The following is a 25,568-nucleotide window of genomic DNA, read 5'->3' on the forward strand; positions in this document are numbered from 1 at the left end:
AACATGGTGTTTCCCATTTGGGCATGTTCCCAACTTATTAGTAGTGTTCCATCTGGGGACGGAATGCACACAGACCATCTCCAGGCTCTGGATTTCTGGGGGGGGGGGGGGCGGTCACGGGGGACCTTTGCTTCTGTCTTCTTGGGACACAGAACTTTCTGTGGCTACCCAGGGCCACGTAAATGAATGGGAATAGGAGAAGGCGGAGTTTGTGCTGTCCGTTGGGCTTTCCCTGTTTGGGCACGATGGCCTGGAGACATGGTGTGACCGAGGGGTTTGAAAGAGTTGCTGTGATTTTTTATTTGGGCTTGTTCAGTTGTCAGTGGCCTTGTCACTGGCCGTTGTCCACATCGATGATCTGGGGATCGCGGAGATCTGCCGCCGCTGTGTTTGGTAAGGTGGTGCCTGGATCGTGTATCATTTCCCTGGATGTATCCAAGACTTGCTCCAGTCAGAACTGGCCCCATGCTTCCCGAGGACTGTCGAAGCTTTGTGGTGGTAAGTGCTTTGTTCTGGTTTTCCCTGATGGACGAGACAGGGAGCCTGCCAGACTATAGCTGCCTCGGCCTCAGCAGGGCCCTGTGTGGAGCACGAGGCTTGGAGGGCCAGAGTTGGCTCCAAGGAGGAGAAGGTGACAGGCCTTTCACCAAATAGTTCAGTGAACAGTCTGTCGGTTCACGATCGCTCTGAGTGCTAGCAAGAGAAGCAGGCCCTTTAATCCTGTCTGGCTGGGAAGAGAGGATTAACACACATGGAACAGAAGGATACAGTAGAGTGTGTGGAGTCAACACGGTCATTAGACTACAGAAGGAACGGCAGTTGAAAATGGGCACTGAGCTCTGGGGGAAATCTTACCCGGGTGCCAGTCTCTCCTCATACACATAACCGGACGGCCTACAAGGCTAAGCAGCCAGCATCTGAGCTTTAACCAACACCAGGCGGCAGCCGGCAGGTGTTTCCCTGGGCGGGTGCGTTGACTCGGGCCAGGACTGACAGGGATATTCAGGGCCTCCAACTACACCTGTGAATGGCTGGAGGGGGTTCACCCCACCCTGAGGACAGAATTGTGCAGTGTCAAAACCTGACTGTTCTGGGTGGGAACCCTAGATGGTAATATATTCTAGGTTTGAAACCCTTGAGTTCTCTGTCATTACTTCCTTGGTGAGAGCCCAACTGTGGCCATCTTTTCTCAGCCCAGGAACTACGTCCCCAGGGCCTCTTGCGACCCATCAGCCTCACCTTTCGGTGTGCTCTCAGCCCACCTGGCCATCTATGGAGTCACCACTGGAAGGCGAGGCCAGGTGGTATTTATTCATTTAGCACATGGGCACCGAGTGCCTCCTAGGTTTGAGGCTCTTCTAGAAGCCCCAGGGGGAACAGCAGGGAACCATACTGGGTAGGGACACCCTTGTGGAGCTGTCGTTCTCCCATGGAGTCTGTGGGCCTGAACCAGCCCTTGATAAGGCTCCATCAGCTGGTATCTGCCCTTGGTGGGTTGGTGCAGACCGTTCTGGGATTTGCATACAGGGATGGCTCAGAGCAGCCATGTGTTTCGAAGAGACTTGTCTTTTTTGAGGCTTGTCTTTTTTGAGTCTAACTGGCCCACCACTCGCTTCATTAGTCTCAGGTGTACAACAGAGGGATTCGGCAAGTCCAAACAGTACGCTCTGCCCGCTGCAAAGGCAGGGGCCGCTGCTGGTGGGAATGAAAATTGGCACAGCCACCGTGGAAAACAGTATGGAAGTTTCCCAAAACATTCCAAGCAGAAATGCCATATGATCCATCAGGTGCACTCTTGGGCATTTACCCAAAGAAATGAAAACATGAATTCAGAAAAATACACAAGCCCCCGTGTTGATTATAGCATGATTTACAACAGCCCGATCGATCCGGGGCTCTTGTCTGGAAGCTGTATTTGCATTGGAAGCACACCCCTATTTTTACGTGGGCGTCGTGAATTGAGGACCTGGTGACCTGGTGACGAGGACTGGGGGGAGAGGTGTCAGCACTGCTGCTGGTTGGCCTTGGGTCCTGTGCACTCAAGGGCTTGGGGGCCCAGAGCTGGAGGTGCACTAGGGGGACCACTGCCCAGGCTGCTTCCTTGCTCTCCATGGCCGCGGTCCCATCATCCTCGGCCCGCGGAATGAACTGGTCTCTTCACAGACAGTCCCCGTGCGAGGTTACCAAGACACCAGCTCCCACTTAACCCCGTGGCATCAAGACTGACTCTGCTCTGGGGCAGGGTTCCTCTTCCTGCCTTCTGTTGTCAGCTGATACCTTGGCTGGGTCTCACCAAAATACCCTCCCCTCCCTGCTGGAGGGCTTTGGCATGCCTGTGTCTTCCCTTCGGGCCACCCAGGGAGTTCCTGTTTCCTTTCTGTGCGAGGCATCCAGCTTGTACTTCGTTTGTACCGTGGAAGAGCCTGCTCTGCCTCCAGCTCGCTCCTGCCCACGCCTTTAGGATGGCCGGTAATGATTTATTGCTTCGCTGTTATGAAGGGAGCCTTGGAACTTTTCCCGGAATCTCTTAATTCCATTCTCACGGTGTATGAGATTTTAAACCTTAAAATGATGTAATATATAATTCCCAACCAAAACAAAGGAGGGAAGTCGGTCCAGCAAAATTCCTCCCCTCTGCCGGATAAGTGCTGTTCCCTTCCTGGGCCGTGGACTATGGGAATCTCCTTCATCTACTTCCTTATGCTTTCCATCACCTCCTCACTCCCAGGGAACCCTGAACTGTGATCAGCTTGTGAGGTGGGGACTAGCCTGTGTCCACAGCAACCCAGACCATCTAAATCAGGGTCTGTCAACCAGTGAGTGGGTGAAAAGCAGATCATGGTATGTTAGATATAACCAGCAAGGTCAGGACAGATTGGACAGTGTTGGCCTAGAGATGGGTCACAGTTTCTCTTCTGGAAGCCTAGGAACTCAAGGACTGCTCCTTAACTCGATCTGTCCCTTTGTACTTGGGCTTCAAAACAGATCTGAAAGCAGGAAGTTTCCTTCCACCTGGCTCAGAACTTTATTCCCACTACTTTGATTTTTACCAACAGGTCAGATAGTTTGAACAAGAGAATGCCGGGTGAATTTTCAACCTCTCCAGTTAAAAAAAAAAAAGTCACTTATTTGCGTCATGTAATATCATGTACCCACTCTTACCACTTGGGGCAGGATAATCCTTTTCAAGGCGGGGGGGGGGGGCTGTTCTATGCACTGTCAGCTCAGGGGCACCCCTGGCCTCCACACACGGCCTGTGGGTAGTGCCTCCCTCCTCATAATAAACAGAAATGTCTCCAGACTTTACCAAATGTCCCCCAGGAGGAGGAGGATCTGCTTGGTTGAAAACCACTGCCACATATGAATGGCAGGCGGTCTGTCAAAATCTAAGATGTTACGTGGACTAGAAGATCACTTGACTTTTTACAGGCGGCCAGAGCCAAGTGTGTCAAGCCTTGCTTACAAAATTATAAGCAATACTCTGTGTGTGTGTGTGTGTGTGTGTGTATGTGTGTGTGTATAAATATGTATATGAGTTTGTAGACCAGCAAAGTTCCTGTTTGGGAACTTGTACCTGTTCTCAGTGGCTGCCTGGGTGACATTGCTCAGGCTTGGCCCCAGGCTGGGAGGAGGCCAGGGAAGCACAGGGTGTCTGTTGGGCATGAGCCAGGCCTGGCATTGTGCCAGCAGCTCTGAACAGCAAAGCCTCCTGATAAGACCGCGTATCAGAGCCTGGGGCGGCTGGGGAGCCAAGGATTAGCTCAGCAAGCCTGTGTCTGTAAAGGTTCGTGTTTGAAAGCCCGGGATTGAAAGAGTGCAGCTTCTCTTGTTGCCACATTCAATGACTGTGCCTCTGTTCTGCCATCAAGGTGTGGAATCAGTCACTTTTTATGAAAATCGCCTCCACCCGAACCAAGAGAGGTGCCAGCCTCTCTGTGAGTCAGATTCCCATCCCCTGTGCGATGCATGTGACTGGATTCTACAGAGATAATCAAAACTTTAAGAAACATTTCTCAACCAGCCTAGAAAAATGTGCTGGTAGCAATACAAGTGTGCTTTGGGGGAAGCTCACTTGCCATTCTCTTTTGTTTGTTTCCCATACATGGATACGCTATTTCCACTTAAAGTCACAAGAGACCTTAGATGCTGTCGTCTGGGCTGAGTACTCCCTAAATATGGAAGGTAGACCCCGGCCACTAGATACATTGGCCGTTCCTCTGTTGAATGCTAAAATTATATCTAATGTGCATGTTTCATTCAATTCAGTAAATGCTTCCTTAACACACACCTTGTGCCAGGGACCTAAGACCCATGGAAAAACAAAGTATGGACCTACCCTCTGGTTGCTTGCAATCAGGGATCATCTTCAATACACATACCATCCCCATAACCGTGTGATAGAAGAAGATCATCAGTTGGCCCTTACAGAGCATGAAAAGGCTCTGAGACAGGAGGGGCTGTCTGAGCTGTGTTTGGAGGATGAGTATGCGCCCTGCAGCCCTGGGGGCGGGGGCGGCGAGAGGAGGAAAGGCAATGGGCCTCCCAGACAGAGGTACGAGCGGTGCAAAGGCACAGAGGCTTAGAATGTGTGACGTGCCCAGGACACCCCAGAAAACTTGATGCAGCAGGATTACCAGAGAGGAAGTGTGGGGAGTGGAGAAGCAAAGTCCTAATGAGTCTGACATCCTTTGCTTCGGAGCTTAGCCTCAGTCATGGAGGTGAAGGCCGCTGGCGAGGGTTTTAAGCCAGAGAGCAAATGAGATGTACATTTTAGGAGGCGCTCTCTGGTGGCCATCGAAGAAGGAGGAAACCAGGGGATCGCAGACCTGGTTAGGACATTGAAACTCTGGCCTGTCAGATGTGCCTGCTCTGAAGCAGTGGTCACAGGAGTGCAGTCAAGGAAACACTAAGGAGAGGGAATGGATTAAGACTCGTTAGGGTAGGAGAGTGGTAGGAAGGGACCCTGGGGGAACCGAATATGATGAATTCACTTAGCAGGAAACCCGGTGGTAAGATGCTTATTGCTCATAATTGTGGTTCAGATGGGAGACTGGATTTCGTGTCCTCAGTGTCCTCTGGGTATAGTTGAAAGTGTAAGTTAAAATATTTCATTAGGTGTTCATAGATGGAGAGGAGAGGATGACTGAGAAAGGAATTCTAACAAGAGTGGGAAAGGATGGCAGAGAGTCAGACAGAAGAATCAGAAGGAAGTGGTTTTATGGGTGGAGGAATCAAGTGTCCAGTTCACCAGTTGGGTCTGGGATGAGATTGTTGGTGCTGCTGTCTCTGTCTCTGCTCTCGTCCTCAGGGTTTAAAGGGCCCATCCGAAGTCCACCTCGCCAGCGGAAGCTTCTCTACAGGGTTAACACAATATCCTCTCCCCTGGCTAAGCCTTAATCTATTTGTAATTGCTTTGCCCTCATCTTATCAGACTATGTCTCTTTTACTTTGGTCAGCCTGCCTGCAGGTGAGGTTTGCATCTTTCTTCCTCCAGGGATGGTGGAGATCAGTATTTGGCCCACAGTGCAGAAAGGTTGGAAACGGACTGGGGGGAGGAATGGTGTCGTTGGCTTGAACACATCTCATTCTCGAGCTAAAGGGCTGGAGGAGAACATATTGTCGCTGTGCTGGGAGATCCAAACTCAAAATAGCCTGGGGAATGAAGTCCAAATGGAAATTCAGCAGGTGCCTCAATACCGCAGAGCAGAGGAAGGAACAGACTCTTGGCCAGTAGATTCCCAGGAATCCTCTCAAGGCAGACAGACCATATTCTTGGCCAGATCTGCTACTTCTCTAGCTGGGCAAAATGTTTATTTAGACAATTATAACCCAGAATCTCCTCTTGTGAGGCGGACCTGTCTCAGTTGTCTGCAGATCATAGGAAGAGATGAAATCTTGCCTTCTTTAAGAGGTTGCAAAGTTTAGGAACTTCTTTCACGAAAAATAATCTAAATAAATAAGTGGAATTTTTACTTTTTCTCCTATAGCCCTGTACAAAGTAAACCCATAAATTTCTTTAATAGACATTCTATTTGGTGCTTAAATCAAAATCTTGACACAGAGAATTGTACCATGTGAAATAATGATTTAGAGGAACCCTATTGCTCATGTTTTTAAGTGATCAGACCTTTTTGAGAAAGTTAATAATAACCTAAGATATCTTCCTTGCGAATTTACGAAGTTCGGAATTTAGATTCACATGTTTAATTCAGAATTAAAACACCATGCTCATTTGGAAAGAGTCCATTGCAGGTCTCCAGGCCAATAAAAATTATCTTTATCATAGTATAGTAAGTAGACTAGTCATACCATATCCTCTTAGTTCCATTAACTTAAGCGACAATCCAGCTAATTGTAGGACTCCATAGAAATGGCACCAGGAATAGTATGCAGCTGTTAAAAAAAAATCACAGTTTAGTGACAGAGAACATCAGGCAATATTATGTAATGTTACTGAAGAAAGAAGGATGGGTTTTGCATTTTCGTTTTTTCTCTTTAAAGAGTGCTGAGTATAAATAGGATGTAAGGGTAAGTAAATTCTAGTTAAAAACTTCCGTGTAGGGGCGCCTGGGTGGCTCAGTGGGTTAAAGCCTTTGCCTTCGGCTCAGGTCATGATCCCAGGGTTCTGGGATCGAGCCCCGCATCGGGCTCTCTGCTCTGCAGACAGCCTGCTTCCTCCTCTCTCTCTCTGCCTGCCTCTCTGCCTACTTGTGATCTCTGTCTGTCAAATAAATAAAAAATCTTTAAAAAAAAAAAAAAACTTCCGTGTAAATCTCTCTCTCTCTTTTTTTAAGATTTTATTTATTTATTTGACAGAGAGAGATCACAAGTAGGCAGAGAGGCAGGCAGAGAGAGAAGGGGAAGCAGTATCCCTGCTGAGCAGAGAGCCCGATGCGGGACTGGATCCCAGGACCCTGGGATCAAGACCTGAGCTGAAGGCAGCAGCCTAACCCACTGAACCACCCAGGCACCCCAAAATTTCTTATTTTCCCTGAAATCTCCAGTTCCTTGGACCTACGGGCCACAGACCGTTTTGTTTCTCCTTGTTTCTCTGGGTGTCAGGATTAAAGGTGATTTATTTTCATTTTACTTATTTTTCCCTCAGTTTTTCTTGTATACTTTATTACTGCATCTGAACTCTGCACACACAATTCCTTGTAAAAACAGAAAAGCCAAAGTTTTGTAAATCAAGGGAAATGAAGTGACGTGTCGAGCAGACCTTGTCGTCTTAAAGTATCCCACAAACTATTTCAGCTATGGGTAAGGTACTTGACTTCTTTGCCCTTGACTCACACAAAATGGATGGATAGAACCAATCTTGGCAATTTGTGCCAGCTTTTCTAATGTTCTAGTTTACAGTGTATTAACAAACAGAAACGGCCTCCTGTCCTGTTAGTTCCCCAGGTCCAGGCACTAAGCTTGGTGGTATTAGAGATACATCTTTAGGGCTGGGCTCTGCCTCCAAAGACTTCAGGCTCTTTCTAGAAAAGAAGACCAAGTGCACAAAGGCAGCTCAGCCCAGTGAGACTGGATGAGATGTGTGTGGACCAGAGGTGACTTTGCCAGGAATGGGGGGACTTAAGCCCCGCCATTGCTCTATCTCCAGTCGTATGTTGACTGCTTACTTATTTATGCTTTAAGGATCTTCTGGCTCGGATGCCTCACCGTGTGTTGAACGGCAAGTTAGATTGCCTCCCGTAGCCTAGTCTGGTGTAGATGTCGGTGAGCCTTGTCACGTTTCATTACAAGAGATGGCCAGTGCATCCCGTTTTTGGGAAAGCACTTGGTCTTTGGAAAGAGCTGTGTGTCCCTCCAGCTCTGAAAGGCAGGTTCTTAAGGGCTTGTTCCATCGGAGACATATTTTACCTTCCCAAAGACTAGTCTCTGATCTCAGAGAGGATGTATCCTGCCCGGGGACAAGAGAGGGGTGGCTGAGTGATTGGATTAGTGGCTATTGTCTTCTGGGCTACACAGATGGTTAAGTCAAAGAAAGAAAAAAAAAAATGAAGCTATTAGATTCCCTCTCCTTGTTTCTTCCTTGTAGCCTTTGTAATCATTATTAATGTGGTTAAATTTAAGTTGTTTCCAGCTCAGGCATGGTGCAATCAGATTTCCTCATGAGGGTGCTTTTCCACTGTGACCTCTTTGACGTCAGTAACGGTTTCCTGTTGATCTGAACTCCCTATTCACCCCGTGGATTACTTTGTTGGAGAAAAATCATAAAGCAAGGAGCACTTATGAGAAATTCAACATAATGCTGTCTTTTACCGGAGATTTCCTTCTCCTTGCTCACAGCCAGTCAGTGGCACTCTGTAGCTTTCAATAGAGGATTGATGTTACTCATTTAGAAATAATTCAAAACCAATTCTTAGGACTTGGGTAGGTAAGTCTAGGTGAGGCTCCTAGCTTAAACATCCCCTTAAAGCAATCATTAAATTAGTCATTAAGCTTAAATGTTGTTTCTGTTCTTTAAATTATTTCCAAAAGGTTATCTACGTTGTCACTGTAATACGTCTTCAACTGAGATTATTATCTGTGGATTACATGTAGGGACTGGGGAGTCTTGCTGTAAAGAGAAAAATCTTAATTAATCTGTCGATTAGAGTGAATCAATTTTATGGAAAGGAAAAAGAGCTACTACGAGATGTCTCACTATAATGTGTTAGTTCGTTTGCTTTGCCATAATAACAGTTATGAATATAAAGCTCTTAAAATAGAGAATATTATCATCTGATATTAGAAAATGAGAATGCTTGCTGGAACCTAAACCCTTGCTTGATGTTTTGGCTATCAAATCCAGTTTGGTAACACCTTGCTCGTAGTCATTTCCCAGAAAGAAAGGTCCTCCTTCAAAGCTCAAGGCCATGACTGTGCCAGGAAATGCCCTGCACCCCTGCATGGGCATAGGCATCCCCCTGACTCCTCCAGCTCTCCAGATGCCTGCCTCGTACCCACAGGTGCAGTTTCAGCTGCCGTTTCATTCCTGCCTCCTTGTTGGCCTGAGAGTCCCTGTGCAAGACCCCATTGCTGTGTCCCTGCCAACGGTTCACTGCCTAGGATGCTGCAGCTCCCCTGGCGGGGGGGGGGGGCGCGGTTTGAGCCCAAGGAGGAGCCAGCCATGGTGGCCGAAGCCAGAGTGGAGGTGGCAGCCATGGGTGGGGGATGCTCTTGGCTTACGCTTATTGAATCCTCGCTGTGTGCCTGACACTGTTAGAAACTCTTAGCTTAAGTCATGTCATCCTCCCAGACCTGGGAGTTCAGTCATCTTATTATCCCCAAATTACAGATAGGCATTTCGAGAAAGAGAGAGAGAAAGAATAAATACAACACAGCAAGAACCGCTTTTGCATCTCCAGTGTCCTGGCTCCCGAGGCAAAGTACCCCACGACACCACCATGCCGGGCTTCATCCCAGTGACACCAGCGACTGGAGCACTGGGCACAAGGCCTCCTAGAATAAACTTTAGCACCTTTGCATGATGGAGTAATAACAAAACTTGTCTATGGAGACTCTTCTGGGCCTGGCTCTTACAAGACACTTTGCTTCTAGTTTAATCCTCACACCATCACTGCAGGTACAGGTGTGGTTATCCCAGACTTACAAATAAGGAAACTTGCCCCTTAAGAATTTGTGTGTGTTTCCGTTAAAATTCTCCCGGTAGCAAGTAACAGAAAACAACTTAGCCGAGGTCATGCCAAAAAGGGAGAAGTGAAAATAGAGATGCAGAGATATAGGGCGTGGTGTCTCGTGGAAGCCAGAGGCCAGAATCACCCAGCTCTCTTCAGAGATCTGAAACTGGAAAGGCAGGAGGAACTCGGGGAGCTTCTTGGCTCCCTCACGCTACCTCAGCTCTTGTCTTCACCTCACCATAGTTTCTGCTTCATTTTTTCATCCGTGCATCCGTCCATCCGTTCCTCCCACCATTGCTTTCAGGACTCTGTTTTACCAAGAACTTTCACATGGTCTCACCACAAAGATAACCTCAGCTTCCTAATTCATGTTTCCTCACTTCCTGCACTCCACACAGCCTAAATTAAAACCTCTCTGTCTCAATTCCAATTTTCTGGGAAAGAGACCGGGAAGGGAGTGGCCAGCATGTTTGCGGGATGTCCTGCGTCTCCCCACGTGACCACACCAGGCCGTTCTCCGAGAGACCGATTAGTGAGCTGAACAGACACCTCCAAAGGTGCCCACCACAGCGACCCTGTTCCTCTGCAGTCACCCTCCCTAGGTGACATCACCTGTCACAGGTACCATCTTGGTGTGTCACTTTCAGTGACACACACCTTTTGTCTCAAACTTCCCTCTGTGCCGTTGCTCATCAGCTTTAATTCTTAAAGAACAGTCTCACCGAGGGGCTTTCGGGCATGCACCCTGCTTGTGCTGAGAGCCACTATCAGTTCAGGGGATATTTTTATCCCCTTGGACCTGGAGTAGCAGGTCTGAGCTGAGAGCCAGGACAGACTCGGCCCAGGCTGCGGCGGGTTAATGCACTGGGGCAGGAATTCTATTATTAACCAGGCATTGGTGGCTCCTCGGCCTCCTGGAATCCACACCAAGGCTGGGACAAAGGGATTTCTGAGTTGCTCTTATTCCCCCAGGAGCCCCAGGTGTCCCTCACTCGTGTTAATGACTCGCAATCACGTCTGGTTGAATAGTAAGCAGAGGAGGAGCACAGGACAGACAAAGGGCTGGCCTCTTGGCTTTAGAACTATGGTTAAACCAGTCTCGGGGACCTTGAGTTTCTTACCCTGCAGGTCAGGGCAGAATGTGCCCTAGAGGAGCCAGAGGCCTCAGGGAGAGCTATGCAGGTCTCCAGACTCAGTTTCTAGGAAACCGGACTTCAGAAAAGCTGGAATGCCCAGCTACACAGGCTTAAACACAGAAACCGCTGTCTTCGTAACCTCTGCCTCGGCTGGGATCTGGAACCCCTTTCCTGCCCCAGAAGTAACTCGCAGGCAACCTTTGTCCATTACGCAATGCCTCCCTCAACTCAGGGGTCCCAGCTCATGCTTCCTCTCCTTGCTTCTCAGTTGAGTTTGTGAAGCGTCACTTAGCGTTCGTCAGGGAATCAGGGAGACTCGCTGGTCAATAGCGCAGACCGAGTGTGGAGTTGTAGGTGGGCGGTCGTCTCATGCCTCCTGTTAGAATGTCACATGCATGTCTCTGCTTTGTGAGGGGTGCTCGTGAAATAGGAAAGATTTCCCTCAGGTTGCTGGAGTTCATTCCATAGCAGGAACATTAGGCGGACTGACTGGTTTTTGTAGCAGATTCTGTTTTAGCGAATGTGGAGTGTCCAACGCTCACTGGAGTCTTTTCCGAGCTGCCACCTGTTTGAGCCCAGACACTGGGGCTCTAATTACGGTAGAGACCAACAGGGGAGGGACCGTCCATCTCAGCAGGACTCTGGGCCTGTGGACTGGGTGAAATGAAGCACCCTAACCAGCCTTTTGCTTTTTCTACCAGCATTCATTTATGAAAGTAGCCGTGTCCCAGGAAGACCCCCCACAGCCGCTCCAGCACGTAGGGACTGGCTCCCTCGGCAGCCGTTGTGCCCTGCCTCACGCCTCACAGTTCAGCCATTCACAGACCTCGACTCCTCCCAGCTCCAGCCTGACTCCGGCTCCGGAGTTTAGCTCCTGTTAGGAGCTTTCTGCACTTCCCCTCCCTGGGCTCCAGGCTGCTCAGGGGCCCCTGCTCTGTTCCCATGACGACCTCTTTGTGCCTTCACTGCACTTAGCACACCGAGGTGATGTGCTCTGCGTTTCTCTGAACTTCCCGAGAGCAGGTGTGCGATCACATTCATTTTCCAATCCTTGCTCTCTACCCGGAACCTGGTATCATATGTGCTCAGTAAACATTCCTTCCTGTAGAGAACCTTCAAGGAAGCATAAAAGGTCTCAGAAAGCCTCATGAGGTTCTCTGAAGCCTACATATGAGAACGCGGACCCTCTCCTCTCGTGGAACCCTGCAACCCAAACCAGAGGCAATGGCATCTCATTTTGGACGTTGTCCCAACAAGCCTGATGGCCTGGTTCCTTCAGGCCTCAGAAAGGCCACGGATGATAGGGTGAAGAGAGGTGCGTGTCAAGAGAGGGTCTCCTCTCGGCAAAAACATCTGGCAAGTGGGTGAACACATTTTTATTTTTCTACCTTGTGACATTAATTTACGTCTTTGAGAGGATGGCGCATTACTTTTCGTTAAGTTGTCATTCTATCTGGCAGGCTTCTTTCCCCTTCCCACTTGCTTCCAGAGTTGTATGTAGCCTGGGGGTTGAGAGCTGTTCTAGGTGGTGCCAGACAGGAGGTTCAAAATGAAATTCTGAATGAAAAGAAGCCCCTGTTCTCTCAGTTCTCAGGCTCTGGCTTTGCTGTACATCACAGGTAGCTGTGCCCCTCTGACCCCTCCTGCATTTTCCGAGAATCTGCCTCCAGCGCTGGGCCACGAAATAGATGAAAGAGTGAGACAAGAAGGCAGTATTTCCTCCCCCAGATCTGGACCTCGGCCCCTGGTCTGGCTTTTCAGACTTCAGACCTGATAATGCCTGGGGGGGAGCTAGACAGGGATGAAACTGCCCTTGCAATACCCTCCTCTTTTGATGCCTGCTGCCTTAGAAACCCTTGCCAAGTACACTGACTTCCAGCAGCCTGAGGAATTAGCCACTTACCTACTGACCCAGTTCCGGTCATCAGGTATTTCCAGCTCTTGGAATTCGTGTGACGTTCAGCCATGAAGAAGGTGAACAGGCTGGTTGACAAAAATGCATGAGGCTGACCAGCTTGTGAGGGGTGGTCTGGTGGCTTTGACACCCACGTCTTCATCGGGTCCCCCTTGGCCTTGGCCTCTCCGTCCAAATGAACACAGCATCGGCGTCACACCTGCCCGAGTGGACGCATTCTTAGATGAGTCTCACCACATACTTACCCTCCGTCCTGTGCCACTGCTGACCTGCTCTTTCCACCCAAGTCCTTCCTGTAGAGAGAAGAAAGAACAACAGTGCTCTTCCGGACTTGTCCCTCCACGTCTGCTGTGTTGCTCATCGGTCACACCCGCGTGAAGGCCCCTGGCTCGGTCCGATGGCCTACGGTGTTGAGTTTTCAGTTGGCTTCAGTTAGCGAACCGAACGGTTGTTTTGTTAATGTTTGGGTTTTGTTTTCACGTGTGTGAATTTTGCCATTCTGTCTTTTCTCTCACAGTTGTGCTTCTCGTGAACAGAGAGAAGTTTCCTAGAGCCAGGAGATTCTTTTCCTTTGAATTAAGGTCTTCCTTAAAATCAGGAATAGAGAGGTCACAGGTTCTGTTTTCTGATGAAACCAGGGGTGAACTCAGAGCAGGAAGGGCACCAGGCACAGCCTCTGTCCACTGTGTGGACATGTGATAACGCTAAGCAAAACCAGAGTGCTTCAAACCACAGGGAGAGAGGAGTTCTGAGAACACATCCTTCGTGAACTGACAAATACCAATTTCCTTACCAAATGACCCTCCCCGCCCCACCCCAAAAAGGATGATGGCTGGCCCTGGGGGTGCTCCCATAGGCCTTAGCCTGTATGTCCCTTGCTTGGAGAGACCTCCACGGACCCCCAGGCAGATGACCAGATGTCCCTGCTTTCTCCACTTTCCTTCACAGGATTTCCCAGAAGTTATATGTTTACCTGTGTATATAACTCCTTGTTTTTTTAAGTAACGTGTGACTCCCACACCAGACTATGTGGGTAGAGGTTGAATCTGTTTTATGCCCTTTCTGTTGGATGCCTGGCACCCCATTCGGCACTGGGCTAGCCGTGGACTTCATAAATGTCAGTGGAGGGAGTCAGGAAATCCTTTGATCTTAGGGGTTTCTGAAACATAGCCCTTTATACTACCCGGCTGGGAGACACGCTTTCTCACGGACCTCTATATTTCTTTTATTGAAGTCTTTTTTTTTTTTTAATATTTTATTTATTTGACAGAGAGAAATCACAACTAGGCAGAGAGGCAGGCAGAGAGAGAGGAGGAAGCAGGCTCCCTGCGGAACAGAGAGCCCGATGCGGGGCTCGATCCCAGGGCCCTGATATCCTGACCTGAGCCGAAGGCAGAGGCTTTAACCCACTGAGCCACCCAGGCACCCCTCTTTTATTGAAGTCTTAATAAGAGCACTTTGTTCACACCGCTTGTGTAGTACTAAGCATACTGCATGGGGAATTGTAAGAGCCCATTTCCCTCTCCCTCTCTTTTTTAAAGATTTTTATTTATTTATTTGAGAGAAAGCAAGAGCACATGAGAGAGAGAGAGAGATGAGAGCTCGTGAGCAGCAGGAAGGGGCAGAGGGAGAAGCAGACTCCCCGCTGAGCAGGGAGCCCGATATGAAATCGGATCCAGGACCCCAGGATCGTGACCTGAGCCGAAGGCAGACGCTTAACCAAATGAGCCCCCCAGGTTCCCTAAAGAGCCTATTTCATCAGCAGGGTTGAGAGCTCCTTCCAAGTGAGACAACATCGAGCTATTCTGCACGTTTCCACTCCTGACTCGGGAATTTTCTGTTGGGCTGAATGGAATTTCTAATGTTGAAGCCACTCAGAGGCTGTCGTTAGACTCCTGTTGGCCAGACTTGTCTAAAATGGTTTTCTTTTTCCGTGCGTGTTCCCTGGCCAAGTGTGAGGACCTGTTAGACGTCCCTTGCGTTCTGTGCTTAACCCTACATGTTCCAGAGGAAAGGCATGTACCTTTCCATTTGTGTTGTGCTTCTCCTCTTTCCAGAACCCCATGATTCAGCTAGGGATAGCATCATCGTTCTCACTTTACTAATGGCGAATGTCCAAAAACAAATTAAGCTCGGGGTTGCACGGTGTTTAAGGTGGAGACCAGCAACGAGAACCGGGGGCTCCTGAGGCTTTCCTACTTTTTATTTAATGCAGAGATCAAAGCTGTGTGGAATTCCTTAAAGGAGATCCAGGTGTTACTTCCCAGCCCCACCCCTACCCAGGGGTCCAGTCCCACAGCCCTCATGCCTCGCACTGACCCCGACGGAGCGTTTTCCTCCGAGCCCCACATGACGACCTCTTCCGCCCCTGCCGCAGCCCCGGGTAGCCTGTTGTCCAAGCTCTAGGCTAACAGCTACACCACGCTGGGTTCTCTCTTGTGTTTCTCTCCAGGATCGTCTGTTTTTCGTGATGGAGTTTGTGAATGGGGGTGACTTGATGTTTCACATTCAGAAGTCTCGTCGTTTTGATGAAGCACGAGCTCGCTTCTATGCAGCAGAAATCATTTCGGCGCTCATGTTCCTACACGAGAAAGGAATCATCTATCGGTGAGTGTTGGTCTCTGGTAACCTCTCTCCTGACTGATCCCCTGTTTGCCCTCCTGGCTTCATCCACCCTTCCATTTTTCCGGGTAATCAGCTGAAACCTTCTTAGAATTAAACTCGCAAAGGTGTGAGTGTCCGATAGAATAAATGAATAACCTAGTGTTCTTGAAACCGGAATTGCCCCCATGTGGTCCGCATGAGACTGGTTTCAGCGGCTCTTTGGAGACTCCATGAATTCAGACTGCCAGACTCGACAAGGTGCTGAACCCATTGCTGCTTTTTCCTATTTTCCCTGGAAGCGATCCATTCCATCTTCAGAATCCATACCTACACCAAAGAGCGTGGCTGTCGGTTGCCCTAAATTACCGTGATGAGGATCTCATTCATTTGGGGCTGCAGCTCACCAGTCTAGGAGATAAGAGGTGAACTACGGATGAGCAGTGTCCTGCTTGATAAAAGTTATCATTTATACCCCCTCCTAATATTATTCGATTCCATTTCATGGCACACAGTCTTTTGCGTATACTATATATTTTGGACTTAAAATCTGGTTGCCATTGTTAGATCTCAAAATGCAAGGTGTACGGGTGGATGAAACTTTATTCAGGCATAAGATTAGGTAAGGTGGGAAATGCAATAGTTGAGTGTTAGACAATGTTTATTCTTAACTTCCTCATTTTTTCCCTGAGGTCGGTATCTTGCTTTTAAATGACACTGTAACTTAGTCACCACATAAACTCCTTCTTTCTCTTGAGATGCAATTGCTGCTTTCCTTTGAGGGGAAAAAAAAATCATTTTATCTCAGGAGCATGAATGTCAAAGTAAAGATTTCCCTGATTGAAATGGCTCTTTATTAGCCTTGCTAATGCTGTTCCTTTTGTGGGCTCAGAACCATATTGACATCACGATGAAAGCATAAGAGAGCTTTGAAAACGGAATATTCTTAAATATCCTAGGAGTCAGAATAGGAAGAGGGGAGCAAAGCTAGGAAAGAACGCATCAGGGCTGGTCATTGATGCCAGAAGGAAGAGAGAAAGGAAAGCAGGTACAACAGGTAGGATACGAAAATGTAAATTCTCAGCACAGGGCCCTGAAACCTCAACTAGATGTAGCCCTTTGTCTCAGCCCCAGCTGTGAGGCCGGGGGGTTGGGGGTGCGGGTGCAGAGTTCCAGACCAGGCTGGATACCAGCCACGGGAGTCCTCTGCTTGGAAGTAGCCAGGATTCTGCATTCATTGTTTGGCCACAGAACTGCACGGGTGGCCTTCAATGGCCTGTGCTCTGAGTCCTCTTGACCAGGCTGTCTGTTCTGGAAGCTCCAGCATGGGATTGCTCCTGCCACAGCATCCTGCTCAGTATAGGATGTCAGGGAGGTTGCTGACCCAATGTCTGATGGTGGAGGGAGTTCAGAGGTCTTCCTGGTGGTCCCATGGGACTCTGGGCCATGAGCTCTGCTTTTGTTCTCCTCTCTGTGGCTTACCCATCCATCCATCTATCGTCTCTGCTCTGCTTACCCCAGAGAGAGCCTTCCTCACATTTAATTTTTAAGAATTATGACTTTCCCGCTTGACAGGGACTTCTCTTGTAAATCCAAAAAATAGCAACAACAGCAACAAGAGCTGCATGGAGCATTACGACACTGACTCTTCTCCTGCATTTCTGCCCGATCCTCCTAGCACTGTTACGATATGAGAGTAACCTTACTGGTGTTATTTAGGTGAATAATTGAGTCTTAGAAAGGCTTAACAACCACACTGTTAACTGTCATAAAGCCACAACTCAAAGTGTGTCTTTAACCACTGGGCTACCCCATCTCCTCAGGAGAGACTTGCAGACTTGGAATACCAGAGTGGGCTTCTTAGTCCCCTTCTGGTGATAGGGTGACTTTAATTCATGAAAACAACACAGAGTGTGTGTCTTTGTCCTTTTGGGCTGCTTAACAAAACACCACAGATTGTGGGGGGGGTGGGAGCATCTAAACAACAGAAATTGATCTCTGACTGTTCTGGAGGCGCAGTATCAGGGCGCCAGCAGGTCTGGTGTCTAGTCAAGGCTTTTCTCTATGTCCTTTTCTCTATGTCCTCATTTGACAGGACGGTTAGGGAACTCTCTGGAGCCTCTTTTATGAGGGCACTAACCTCATTCAGGGGGTTCCACCCTTATGACCAAAGTACCTTTTAAAGGCCCCTTATAAGTTGGGTTTCACCTCATGAATTTGGGTCAGTCCCAGGCAGGACGGCAGGGACATAAACCTCAGACCAGAGTAGTGGAGAAAAGCACTAAGGTCAAAATTCATCTTTTTGGCGTGCCTGGGTGGCTCAGTGGGTTATGCCTCTACCTTCAGCTCAGGTCATGATCTACGGGTCCTGGGATCAAGTCCCGCATCGGGCTCTCTGCTCAGCAGGGAGTCTGCTTCTCTCCTCTTTCTGCTTGCCTCTCTGCCTACTTGTGATTTCTCTCTGTCAAGTAAATAAAATCTTTAAAAAAAACAACAACTCATCTTCTTGAATCCTTACGGGCTTTACTCGAGCACCATGTTACGCAGCTGCGAGGCGGTGGACTTCTTTTCATGTGTAGGATGTGATCGCTTCTCATTCTGCTTGCTTCGTTAGTCTGGAATGGAGGGTGGACACTGTAACCTGATGTCATTTCTGTAGAGCTGTATCAGGCCACATCTTGAGAAATTTTATTTAAATTCTTGGCATCTGCAGTTCAATTTTGAGAATTTAATTTACTCTTCAGCTTGAATCCCAGATGCAGGCTCTAACTGATATGGTTGACTTTGAAGGGGACACATTTAATTAGGATAGATTCGAAAGCTATTTTTATCCTGTGGATTTATTTCACAGGATAATTTAATTCCATTCAGGTTACCGGCCTGAGAGCAGAGTCTTAAGGATAAGCCTGTGAAAACCAAGTCCTTAGGACTCACACACAGTAAAGGGCATAGTTAGGTCACCCAAGGTGTGAATTTGATCCAGAGAGCACAGAGAGAACCTGGGGAGCATCAGATAGACTCGTTTATTAGTCATGTCCTGGGATGGCCCTTATCAGAGCCAAAATGATCTTGAGGATGATGCCTCTGACCTGTCCAAATACAGGGATACTCATTTTACAGTGTTTTGCTTTACTGTACTTCGCAGATACTGTGTTTTATGTACATGTATACATATATATGTGTGTGTGTGTGTATGTATAAATGGAAGGTTTGCAGCAACCCTGTAATGAGCAAATCTACCAGTGCCATTTTTCCAAAAGCATTTGCTCAACTTGTGTCTGTCACATTTTATAATCTAGGGATGTTTCGAACTTTTTCACTATCATTGCATTTGTTATGGTGATCTGTGATCAATGACCTTTGATGTTACTATTGTAATTGTTTTGGGGCGTCATGAATTGCACCCACACGACACAGCAAATTTCATCCACGGATACATGTGTTCTGACTTCTCCATTGACCAGCCATTCCAGCATCTCTCTCGAGACTTCCCTGGGCCTCCCTGTTCCCTGAGACACAATGATATTGAAGTTGGTCTAGTTAATAACCCTACTGTGGCCTCTGTAAGTGTTCAAGTGAAAAAGAAGAGTCACGTGTCTCTTGCTTTAAATCAAAAGCTAGAAATGATTAAGCTCAATGAGGAAGGCATGAAAGCCAAGATAGGGTGGAAACTAGGCCTTTTGCACCAGTCAGCCAAGTGGTAAATGCAAAGGAAAAGTTCTTGAAGGAAATCAAAAGTGCTAGTCCAATGAACACATGAATGATAAGAAAGCAAAACAACCTTAATGCGGATATGGAGAAAGTTGGAGTGGTCTGGAAAGAATATCAGACAAGCCACAACTTTCCCTTAAACCAAAGCCTAATCCAGAGCAAGGCCCTCACTCTCTTCAAGTCTGTGAAGGCTGAGATGGGTGAGAAAGCTGCAGAAGAAAAAGTTGAAGCTAGCAGAAGTTGTTTTTTTTTTTTAATTTTTTAATTTTTTTATAAACATATAATGTATTATTAGCCCCAGGGGTACAGGTCTGTGAATTGCCAGGTTTACACATTTCACAGCACTCACCATAGCACATAAACTCCCCAATGTCCATAACCCCACCACCCTTTCCCTACCCCCTTCCCCCTGGCAACCCTCAGTTTGCTTTGTGAGATTAAGAGTCTCTTATGGTTTGTCTCCCTCCCGATCCCATCTTGTTTCACTTATTCTTTTCCTATCCCCCAAATCCCCACGTTGCATCCCCACTTCCTCATATCAGAGAGATCATATGATAGTTGTCTTTCTCCAATTGACTTATTTTGCTAAGCATAATACCCTCTAGTTCCATCCACGTCATCACAAATGGCAAGATTTCATTTCTTTTGATGGCTGCATAGTATTCCATTGTATATATATATACACATACCACATCTTCTTTATTGAGTCATCTGTTGATGGACATCTAGGTTCTTTCCATAGTTTGGCTATTGTGGATGTTGCTGCTATAAACATTCGGGTGCACATGCCCCTTCAGATCACTACATTTGTATCTTTAGGGCAAATACCCAGTAGTGCAATTGCTGGGTCATAAGGTAGCTCTATTTTCAACTTTTTGAGGAAGCTCCATGCTGTTTTCCAGAGTGGTTGCACCAGCTTGCATTCACACCAACAGTGTAGGAGGGTTCCCCTTTCTCCGCATCCTCGCCAGCATCTGTCATTTCCTGACTGGTTAATTTTAGCCGTTCTGACTGGTGTGAGGTGGTATCTCATTGTGGTTTTGATTTGTATTTCCCTGATGCCAAGTGATGTGGAGCACAGAAGTTGGTTCTTGAGGCTTAAGGAGCGAAGCTGTCTCCATAAACATCAGAGTACAAGGTGAAGCCCCAAATGCTGATACAGAAGCTACAGCGAGTTGTCCAGAAGGTCTAGCTAGGATCATTAGTGAAGGAGAATGCACTAAGTAACAGATTTGCAATGTAGGCAAATCAGCCTTATTTTGGAAAAAGATATCATCTAGGACTTTCTGAGGTGGAGAAGAGAAGTTCATGCTGGTTTCAAAGCTTCAAAGGACAGGCTCACTCTCTTATTAGGGGCCAGTGCAGCTGGTGACTTTAATTTGAAGCCAGTGCTCATGGGCCATTCCAAAAATTCTCAGACCCTTAAGAATTATGTTAAATCTACTCTGACTGTAGACTCTATAAATGGAATGAGAAAGCCACTGTAGCAGCACATCTGTTTACAACATGGTTTACTGAATATTTTAGATATACTTTTGAGACTTGCTGCTCAGAGAAAAAGACTCCCTTCAAAATATGACTGCTCTGACAGTGTACCCGGTCACCCAGGAGCTCTCATGAAGATGTACAATGAGATGAATGTTGTTTTCATTGACTCCAAACACAGCATCCATTCTGCAGCCCATGGATCAAGGAGTCCTTTTGACTTTCAATTGTTATTATTTAAGAAATACATTCCATAAAGACTATAGCTGCCATGGATAGTGATTCCTGTAATGGATCTGGGCAAAGTCAATTGAAAACCTTCTGGAAAGGATTCACCATTCTAGATGCAATTAAGAACATTCATGGGATGAGGTCAAAATATTAGCATGAGCAGAAGTGGATTCTAACCCTCGTGGATGATGATCGTGATGATCTAAGCCTCCTTGAGGCTTTGAGACTTCAGTGGAGGAGATAATTGCAGATGTGGAAATAGCAAGAGAATTGGAATTAGAAGTGGAGCCTGAAGACGGGACTAACTGCTGCGATTTCATAATCGAACTTGAATGGATGAGTAGTTGTTTCTTATAGATGAGCAAAGAAAGTGGTTTTTTTGAGATGGAATCTACTCCTGACGAAGATGCCATGAGGATTGTTGGAATGAGCACAAAGAATTTAGAATAGGACATAAGCTTAGTTGATAAAGCAGTGGTAGGGTTTGAGAGGACTGAGTCCAATTTTGAAAGAAGCTCTAGTGTGGATAAAAATGCTATCGAATAACATCACAAGCTCCAGAGAAATGGTTCATGAAAGAAAGAGTCAATCAATGTGGCAAACTCCATTGTTAGCTTATTTTAAGAAATTTTTACAGCCAATCCGGACTTTAGCAACCACCACTCTGATCAGTCAGGAGTCATCATCCCAGAGGCAAGACCTTCCACCAGCAAAAAGATTACAGCTTGCTGAAACCTCAGATGCTGGTTAGCATTTTTTTGAGCAATAAAGTATTTTAAAATTAAGATACGTACATTGTTTTTTAGACGTAATGCTACTGCCAATTAATAGACTACAGTATAGTGTAAACATAGCTTTTATGTGCACTGGAAAAGCAAAAAATGTATTTACTTGTTTCAGACAGCTCCATCTGGAACAGAACCTGTGGTATCTCTGAGGTGTGCCTGTAGGGGCATGGTTATTTGTTTATTTGTTTGTTTGTTGTCAGGGGAGGTTTTTATTTTTCAGCTTACAAAGATGGTACCATGGGTAAGTCATTGTCCGCTAGGACTTTAGAAGTACCTTAGGCTCCTTGACCTTCTTCTCTCTCTTAGCCAGCCAAGCCTTGTGTGAGAGGAGAAAGGCCAGCTACATTTCTGTGCTTTTCCGCTTGACCCTGATTCTCAGATGTGTTCACTTGCATTTTATGGAGGAATAGAAGCCCAGTTCCCTGGAGATAGAGCAAGAGCAGAATTTGTGCCTTTGCATTTGGTTGGAAGGTCTGGGCCTGCCATGGCCGAGACCAAGAATAAAGGGCTGGGAAGTAAGCAGTCAATGGGCCACTTTGCTAAGGGGAAAAAAAGACTATTCATTCCTTTGTCCTGGGCTTGTTGGCTGATTGGGAGCCCAGATAGAGCTCATGAATAATTTACAACGGCCATTGACTTTTTTCAGAGTCAAGTCCTACGGAAAAGTTGGAAGACAAAGAGGCATGCATCCCATTTACCTGCCCTCCAGCATTACAGGCCCCCATTTTCTATCATGTTTCATAATCTGTATTAAAGGGGAATTCAGCCATCATTGACATTTCAACCCCAAACCCCTAAAGCTAGCCAGCCCATAGTGGATTTGCTGTTTTTGACAAGGCATAGAATGTATCTAAGATATGTTTCGTGAGAAAGCCTTTATAGAAGAACACGGTTTGAGTTTTGATTCCTCCTTACCATTTACACTTGAACATAGTACATTTTAATACACACTTGGAACCCATGAGTCTGGTCACTTTGTGCCCTGTGCACTTCTTGACATGCTGTGTGCTTGGTAATCAGTGTTTCCTCCTAAAGCCCCACGTGCTTGCTGTGGTGATTTTGTTGTCCCATTGTCCAGATGTGGAACTAACCCACAGAGGCTCCAGCCCTGAAATATATTGTCTTTTACGTGTATGCTTAATGTAGCACATGAACTTTTAAAGAAAATCACCTTTGAGTTCGCCTCAGTTTGAGAGAACAGTCTCTCTCTCATCTGACTATTTTTTAAAAAAACTCAGAATTTGGCAAGATTGACAAGCTCCCTCCAAGATAAGGTCTGTTAAGCTAATCTCTGCAAACAGCTGCTGGAGCTGTGGGGATTTACCAGTCTTTAATATCATCTGACTCTTGTTTATCAACGATATCATTCAGGACCATCAGATGCCTTGCTGACTTCAGACACCTGTGTGATTTGAAATTAGCATAGTTTTGTTTGGAGAGCCACCTCCATGAGCATTCCTTCTATGTCTATGAATTCACAGTTAATCTATTTTCCAACCAATTTGTGCATGGGTCACTCAGTGATGACTATCACATGCTTGAGTCATTGTTTTCTGATATCTGCCTCTCCCCCTCTTGGAAACCATAACATCGTTACAACATCTGTTAGATTCCCATCTCCGGGGAACTTCTCACTCCTAAGTATTTCTTACCAGCAGAATTTCAGGGTCCCCAAATATCTTTCATTTGAGCCTGGAATTTTGGACTCTTTACTGTTACTTCACCTATATCGGAATTCACTTTGATATTTTTATTTGTTGTATTCACTCCAGTGAGAAAAATCTTCTTTTCAGATAAATATGAAAGCCAGATTAGGAGCTCTGTTCTCTCTTTGCCCTTTGATAAAGTCATTCTTTCTCCAAGAAGTAAGTCTACTCTTCCTTGATCTGCTTGCTGTGAAAACAATGACAAATCATCATTTTGTTATTTTCTTTTTTTTTTTAAAGATTTTTATTTATTTATTTGACGGAGAGAGATCACAAGTAGATCGAGAGGCAGGCAGAGAGAGAGAGAGGGAAGCAGGCTCCCTGCTGAGTAGAGAGCCCGATGTGGAACTCGATCCCAGGACCCCGAGATCATGACCTGAGCCGAAGGCAGCGGCTTAACCCACTGAGCCACCCAGGCACCCCATTTTGTTATTTTCAATATAGCCCTTGTTTCTTCAGGATGTGCTAGCCATGGGATTCTCCATACGTTGGTAACTTTCGCATCCGATTTTGCCTGCGAGCCCTTACCTAGGATTGTTACTAAAACTCCAAATGTTTTTAGTCACATTCCTGCTGCTTCTCTTAGCTTGTCATGGTTTGCTCATTCAGTGCCTGTCCTTCCACTGTCACCAGAAAGTGGCTTCAAGATCCTTTTTCAGAAATGTGAAGGAGAACTCAGAGGATTTCCAGCTTATTAGAAGAGCTGGATGTTTCTCCCAATGAAACTTGGCCACTTTTCTCCTCCCTTTAGCAAGTGTTTATTGAGCATCAACTCTCTGCCAAGGATATGAGTACAATGATGAGTAAAGCCAAAATACTCCCTTGAGGAGGGTGTGGTCTAGTGAGGGAAAAAGATATCAACCAAATGATCATACTAATAGAAAATCACAGTGGTGGCCAATGCTATGAAGAAGAGGGGAGCATTGCAATGAGTGAGAACTTCTAATACAACAATTCAGTCTGGTCAGAGAAAGACAGAAGAGTGTTCTAAGGAAGTGACCCTTGAACTGAGGTGGCCAGTGAAGGGAATGGAAAGAGCCCTTAAGACAGAAGGAATAGCAAATGCCAGTTCCCAGTATCGGGAGGAAGCATGGCAAGGTCTGGGGCTCTAAAGGAGGCCAATGAATTTGGAGTCTAGGAGGCATAGCCTGCAATAATAGGCATTTCATTATCCTAGAGTGTTCATTGTCATCTGATGACTTCAAGATTTTGTTAGACACTCCTTGTAAGTAATTTATTTAAAAGTTTGGTAAGGCTGGTCATTTTGCTGCCAGTTGCTGGAGGAACAAACCATCCATTCACAGTGAGTTCCTTGTGTCCGATTTTATGCGTTTATATTCAACAATGGAATTATAAAAATACTAGAGCCAGACGAGGCCTCTGAGAATGCCAAGTTCTCTTTTATAGATGAGGAAATTTCAAGTCTGAAACATCCAAAAAGTAAATTGCTTCTCAGAGTGGATGTTTTCACCTATAATTTGTTTTCCATCCCAGGGGAAAAAAAGAAAAGAAAAAGAAAACTATTAGAATATTTTGTTTCAACCTTTAACTTACTGCTGAGGAGCTAATCAGGACATTTGGAGGCATTTGATACTGTTCACTCTTGTTTCAGTGAGGAAAATGCAGTTGAGCTCAGAACATATTTACTGAGCTCCCACTTTTATTAGGAGATATAAATACCAAAGGAATAGATGTGGTATCTGCCCTTTGAGGCTCTTTTGGTGGATTGGGAGAGATGGCCCACAAACAAAGGCATGTGGGTTCTAGAATTGGAGTATGCCCAGCATATTATGGGAGCACAGAGAAGGGCCACTTACCCTAATGTGGAGGTTTAGGCAAACTTTCTGTAGAAGATGATGAAAGTTAAACCTGAACAGAAATAAGGAAGGTATTTAGGTAGGGGGCAAGCTTGAGCAGAAGCTGAGAAGCATGAAAATTCACAGTGAGTTACGTGGGTGGAGTGGAAAACTACAAGAATTGTGGAACTTAAATTTGGAGCTCTGGTGGAAGATAAAGCTTGAGGGGTTGGCTGAAACAAAGCTATGAAAAGGCTTAACATTCTTGAGATATTTGGGTTCTGTATCACTTACGATTGGGTGCTGTTGCCTGTAATAGGAAATGGGATATGATGGTGCCTTAAACCAGTTAGAAATGTATTTTTCTCTCTCATAAAAAGTCTGGAAGTAGGCAGTCCAGCTGTGCCACAAAAGCTCCATGGAGTCATTTGGGCCTGAGATTTCTATCTCTTCTGCTCAGCCATCTTCAAGGCCACCTCGTGGCCCAGGGTGTTTGCTAAAGCTTCCAGAGTCATCTCTGTATTCGTTCCAGGCAGTAAGAAGCACAAAGAACACGTCTCCCAGCTGAGT

General features: G+C 46.5%; 1 protein-coding gene across 1 annotated transcript in view; it reads left to right on the top strand.

The window, feature by feature from the left end:
* Positions 1 to 25,568, top strand: part of PRKCH (protein kinase C eta) — a 225,349-nt gene that overhangs the window by 141,110 nt on the left and 58,671 nt on the right. The window contains exon 10 of the mRNA XM_046009945.1: positions 15,133 to 15,287. Within this exon, the coding sequence (XP_045865901.1) occupies positions 15,133 to 15,287 (155 nt within the window). The remainder of the gene's footprint in view (positions 1 to 15,132; positions 15,288 to 25,568) is intronic.

The sequence above is a fragment of the Meles meles genome, chromosome 6 (assembly GCF_922984935.1).
Source record: "Meles meles chromosome 6, mMelMel3.1 paternal haplotype, whole genome shotgun sequence".
Classification (NCBI taxonomy): domain Eukaryota; kingdom Metazoa; phylum Chordata; class Mammalia; order Carnivora; family Mustelidae; genus Meles; species Meles meles.